The 5,891-nt window shown below is 30.4% G+C and overlaps 1 protein-coding gene across 1 annotated transcript; it reads left to right on the forward strand.

Moving 5' to 3' along the window:
- Positions 1–2,316: 2,316 nt before the first annotated feature.
- On the forward strand, positions 2,317–4,591 carry LOC9309854 (protein ODORANT1). Its single transcript, XM_002871680.2, has 3 exons — positions 2,317–2,685; positions 3,265–3,394; positions 3,741–4,591. Exons 1-3 carry the CDS (start codon positions 2,553–2,555, stop codon positions 4,438–4,440), a joined length of 963 nt encoding a protein of 320 aa, XP_002871726.1. The 5' UTR covers positions 2,317–2,552; the 3' UTR covers positions 4,441–4,591.
- Positions 4,592–5,891: the final 1,300 nt, after the last annotated feature.

Genomic DNA, 5,891 nt, shown 5'->3' on the forward strand with positions numbered 1-5,891 from the left:
TAATATGATTGGTAATACGCAAACGCTAAGTAATATCACAAAACAATTCTCACACGGCAAATATAAATTTAAATTACATAAAGATTTCTCAATATATGAATGGAAAGTGGGAAAAAGTATATCACGAAAAGAAAAAAAAGATTGCATGACATAAGAAAAACCATTTAAAAACTTTGTAACGTCAATTTATGCTACTCATTCATCGAATAAAGAAAAATGCTTGTAGAGTAGACAGCAGACTGAGTAGTATTGTTGTCCATGAAATAAAAAGGGGCTTCCAATAAATTAATATTTTAGTTTATTGCATCAACATATAAATAAGATGCATATATGTGGATAAAAATAGTTATGTTTGGAGAAATATTTTCTCGTGAGATTTATAAATTATATTACTAGTTTGTGAGAAAAATATGATAAGTTTGTTTGAGACCGACAGGGTATAGAACATGGGAACCTCACTAAGGCAGTATTGGACGCGGTTTCTCCTCCAATGCCAATGATTATGCCAACAATACAAACTGATAAAATTTGTTGACAACCACAAAAAGAAAACAATAAGGCAAAGTAATTGTTTTTTTTTTTTCCAAATGTCTTGAGAAATTACGGATCAAAACACATACATCTTTTCGGGCCCAAAATCAAAGTAGAGTCTATTTGCAACGTTTGAACTCAAGATCTGGCCCGACTCACTCAAAATCTGCTGTAAGTTCGATCGATTGAGGCTTGAGCTACCAAACAAACCCATCAACACAAGAAGTGAAAGGCCCAGACGTGAAGCCCATTAGTCAAAAGCAGAACAAGACAGAGAACAGCTCCTCTGTACCTGTAAAAGAGAAAGGCGCCAAAGAAAGAAGATACAAAGATGAAACTTTTGTATTATTACTCTCTGTTTCACTTACCTTACAAAGATGAGATCACAATCATATAAATATGACTCTGTAGAACACTCTAGAAACTGTAATTAACGATCTCTACTAATTTCATGTAACATCAATTGATTTACATAGTATCAATTGAAAATTTCTTGACATATTGTTGTTGTCAGGTTTATTTATCTCTTTCCATATCGGTTTTGTCTTACCTTTGAGTTTCCATATCTCTTTTCTTTTAAAAGAAAAATAAAGCAAACTATATGTCTTTTTTTTTTTTTTTGAATAAACAAAGCAACTATATGTCTATCAGTCTATATTAAGTTTCTTGGAGTTTTATATGTAAGTTAAGTTTCAGGCCGGTCCAACTATATTAAATTTATTTATGGGCCATTTTGTAAATGTTGGCCATTTTGTTGAACTGGACCATTTTACTGATAATAAGACCCAAGTTGTTGCAATGGTTGACACTTATTTGTTTTTCTTTTTTTCAATAATAAATATATATCGTATTTTTTTTGTATAGAAATCGAAATCAATAGAAGCCCCCAGCGATATCGTCCAAAATTTATCAAAAATATATAAAATTAACTGGGTTTTAATATTTATCAAAAAATTTGGAAACACCATTTATGCATCTTGTAATTTTACAAGAATTAACAATAAGAATAATAAAATATATTTCTACGAACTTAGCACTTGAATAATTTTGGGCTTCTCAATGATGTCATTCCATTTTACATTATTTTATTCCGTGATCCTAAACTTTACCAATCGAAAGATTAATATTTTGGGAAACGTAACACTATGATGACGTCATGGGTATCGTAAGTTTGTGTTGGCACACCACCAACAATAACGAGCAAACAATACAAAACCCACCCACTTAGTGCTAACAAAAGCCGGCCAATCACATTATACTTAATTACAAAAGTAATTTCTTCTTGTTTGAGAAAAACTGAACTCTTATTTTTTCAATTATGAGATTTGAGTAAGCGAAGAAGACAACATTGGCTGATGAGGTGTTTCTCTTATACCATTATGACAAATAACATCTCATATTATTTGTTTTAATTTCACTCCAATAATAGTGACACGAAAATGTTGCAAGAAAATTATTTGACTTTCAAATAAATGTGTGTGTTTTATTTTCTTTCTCTCTAAGGTATAGACAGAAATTGGACGACTTTTAATAAAAGAATTATACAAATTGCATCCATAGTTAATTGCATCATCTTAAATACTTATGTATCGGCCATTTTTCAATTTACTGGGTTTTCAATTAATATGTTATGTAGATACAAATCCGATCATATATGATTTAATTTTCGATAAAAATATCTTATGACAATATGGAAAATATAAATTAAGAGGTTGGATAATAATAATAATTAATTAAGAGGTTGGATAATAATAATAATTAATTAAGAGGTTGGATAGATTTATAATTAAAAGAAGATACGAGAAGAAATGTAGGTCCCCGAACCACAAACATGGTTTTGACATCTCTCACTCTCTATATATAGGTTGTTGTGTAGCTTCTTTAGTCTTGGAAATACAACATTATAAGTATATTAGGTAACTTATTTAAACATAGCTCTCTTTTGTTCAAAAAAAAAAAAAAAAAAAAAAAAAATTAAACATAGCTCTCTATAAAGTAGATATATTTAGAGAGAGACAGTGATGGGGAGGCAACCATGTTGTGATAAAGTAGGGTTAAAGAAAGGGCCATGGACTATTGAAGAAGACAAGAAGCTCATCAACTTCATCCTCACCAATGGCCATTGCTGTTGGAGAGCTCTTCCCAAGCTTTCTGGTTTATTCTTACTCTTTCTCTAAACTTCAAAACGACACTGTTTGGATAGTTAATGTTCAAAATTTTCAGTTTTACCAAACACTTTTTCTTTACCCTTTCTCTTATACCGACGAAAACTATACCACTTTCTTTGTTTTTCCAAAAAGTTAATTTCTTGACACTTTTGAAAAAAGTTTATTTCAAGTTTCCGATTTTTCAGTTATAATCTCACTCCTACTGATTGTTGACAAAAAAAAAAAAAAAAAAAAATCTCACTCCTACTGATTACTATTTTATTTACCTTTTTTTTGTTCATTAGTTATCATATATATTAAACATATATAATTTTAATTTTATAAATATTTTCAACGCAAAATCATATAAATTTTACCTTACTTTTTGGAATGGTCCGGACTTCAAAAACTCAAAACATATGATTAGATTGTTAATCATAGTGTTTGGCTGAAACAATCAGTGTTTAATTTCGTGGTCCTCACACGCTATTATTTGGTTTCCAATCAATTTTAATTGTATAGTTTAAGTTTCAATTAATTTGATCGTTAATTTAATCACTTTTATTGGTTGATAAACTAAATGCAGGACTATTGAGGTGTGGCAAAAGCTGCAGATTAAGATGGATAAATTATTTAAGACCTGATTTAAAAAGAGGCCTTTTATCAGAATATGAAGAACAAATGGTCATTGATCTCCATGCCCAACTTGGCAATAGGTTCATTCTCTTTCTCTTGAAAACAATTATTTCTACAAACAATTTACTTACCTTAACTATGACATTCTAACTAACTCATAATATAAGTTATATATAAAGTTATGACCATATTAGATTACAATATTTTTAAGTTATGTGAGAAACACAAAAGTCACTAAAACTCAAACTTTATCTCTTCTTTCGCATGGCAAAAAATAACCTTGCACATATTTATTTAGTCGTATATTTTTAAACCGAGTAGTTTAATTTAGTTGGTCTGATGAAAATGACTGAACAGTCGAAATCTTTAGTTAAATTTTTTTAGCTTGTATGATTTTGAATCTTTAATTTTTTTTTTTGTGTGCAGATGGTCAAAGATTGCCTCTCATCTACCAGGAAGAACTGATAATGAAATAAAGAACCATTGGAATACACACATAAAGAAAAAGCTAAGGAAGATGGGTATTGACCCTTTGACCCATAAGCCTCTCTCGGAACATGAAGCTTTACAACAAGCTCAAGGGAGCAAGAAAAGCTTCGGGCCTCATGATGACAAGAACCCAAAACAAGATCAAGAAGATCAACAAACCAAAGGCGAACAAGAGCAAGATTTGGAGAAGAACAACACATCAGTTTCTAGTGATGGGTTTTGCATTGATGAAGTCCCATTGCTCAATCCACATGAGATCTTGATCGACATCTCTTCTTCTCATCATCATCATTCTAATGATGATAACGTCAATATCAACACTAGTAAATTTACTTCTCCTTCTTCCTCTTCCTCTTCTACCTCGTCTTGTATATCAGCAGTAGTACCGGGTGATGAGTTCTCCAAGTTTTTTGATGAAATGGAGATTCTTGACCTCAAGTGGCTTTCGTCGGGGGATAATAATAGCAAAGACGGCAAGTTCAACAACACTGTTGATACGATAAACTTGTGGGACATCAATGATTTGGGCAGCTTGGATATGTTTATGAATGACCATGATGATGGTTTTGTTGGTAATGGTAATGGATGTTCAAGAATGGTGTTAGATCAAGATTCATGGACATTTGATCTCCTCTAGCTTTCAGTTTTTTCTTGATGTTTTTTTAAGTAGATTTTTTTCTTTGTTCTTAAAGTGGGGGATTTGGGTTTGGCCTTGGTGTTGCAGTTTAGTGGATTATTATGTACAATACATGTAATAAAGATTGCAACTGTGGACATTCGTTTCTCTGTTTTTTCATTCACTGATGAAATATTTTCATAGGAAAAATATAATACAGTATAAAACACCATTACAGTTTAACCTAATATATACCAATTGATATTACTTAAATTTCATTCCAAATTTAAATTAATTATGCCCAAAATCTAAAACCATTAGATCAACAGCTTCATTTAACTTTTTACGATTATATAATGGAAATTCTTAAATCTTAAGCTTTTACGATTTATCCAAAAAAACTTTTTATTTTTCTTGGCTACTTATATACTAACTACCTAATTAGTCCCATTTTTAACAACCTTTAGTTCCACTTATACACAGAAAAAATGTTGGAATTTGCTTATAGATACGTAAAATTATTCGGATAAAAGTGGAAAATACTAAATGATGATACAATGATGGCGTCATGGTGATGAATCCATTGCTATATATGATAGACTTCGACAAAACAACGTCACAATACAATCATGATTGAAATCTCTTAGGATTTATTAATAAACTCCACCTACCTAATATTCTCAATCTCACTCCATCGATATCAACTCCTACACTCACTGCATAAATATACTTTTCTTTCCAACAAACTTAAATATGAACTTTCATATTCTAGCGGTTAGCATTAATATACTGTTGATCTGTCACTAACAAGGTTTAATTTGATCTATAATGTGATACAAAAGAATGTAAAAGGTAAAAGAGTGGCAAATACATTTTGGATTATTATCTTATGACACATACTTGTCTATACTCGTTTTCTTACATTTCATATATATGTTTCGTGTTTTTTGTTGTTCCTTCTAAAAATCTGTAATCACACTGCAAATATGCAATAAGAATAATAATCATGTTTTTAGACGATGCTGCCAATCTATACCGAACTCAAAAGGAACCAAGATTATATGGTTCACGTTAATTAACGTTTTAACATTTTATTCCGAACCTGGTTAAAGCTGTTTTAATTTATTGAGGAATATATGGACTTACTATGTAATTAGCATATTCCTAGTATACAAATGATTAGACCTAGATACAAAGATGTAATTACCAAACTATATACTAGGAATATGCTAATTCGATTCATATATATGTTCCCCAATATAATTAGATTGGTCCGTTATTATAAAATTAAATTATGAACAAATTAAGAGTAGGAAATAATTTCAGGTAGGATCAATTTTTCATCTAATGATTATCCAAAATCGGATCTGTAAAACTCAAAGATAGTCGTTTTGGTATAATTTTCATAAGTGATCATATGATTAATCAAAAATATTTCATAAAGTACGAAAATACACCGACCCACGCATGTA

Source organism: Arabidopsis lyrata, assembly GCF_000004255.2.
Source record: "Arabidopsis lyrata subsp. lyrata unplaced genomic scaffold ARALYscaffold_6, whole genome shotgun sequence".
In the NCBI taxonomy this organism is placed as follows: domain Eukaryota; kingdom Viridiplantae; phylum Streptophyta; class Magnoliopsida; order Brassicales; family Brassicaceae; genus Arabidopsis; species Arabidopsis lyrata.

What these genes read in the sequence shown, in the direction of transcription:
- LOC9309854 (XM_002871680.2), top strand. Translation starts at nt 2,553, where the DNA reads ATGGGGAGGCAACCATGTTGTGATAAAGTAGGGTTAAAGAAAGGGCCA. An exon ending in AGCTCTTCCCAAGCTTTCTG is followed by an intron (nt 2,686 to 3,264) that starts GTTTATTCTTAC and finishes AACTAAATGCAG; the next exon opens with GACTATTGAGGTGTGGCAAA. An exon ending in CATGCCCAACTTGGCAATAG is followed by an intron (nt 3,395 to 3,740) that starts GTTCATTCTCTT and finishes TTTTGTGTGCAG; the next exon opens with ATGGTCAAAGATTGCCTCTC.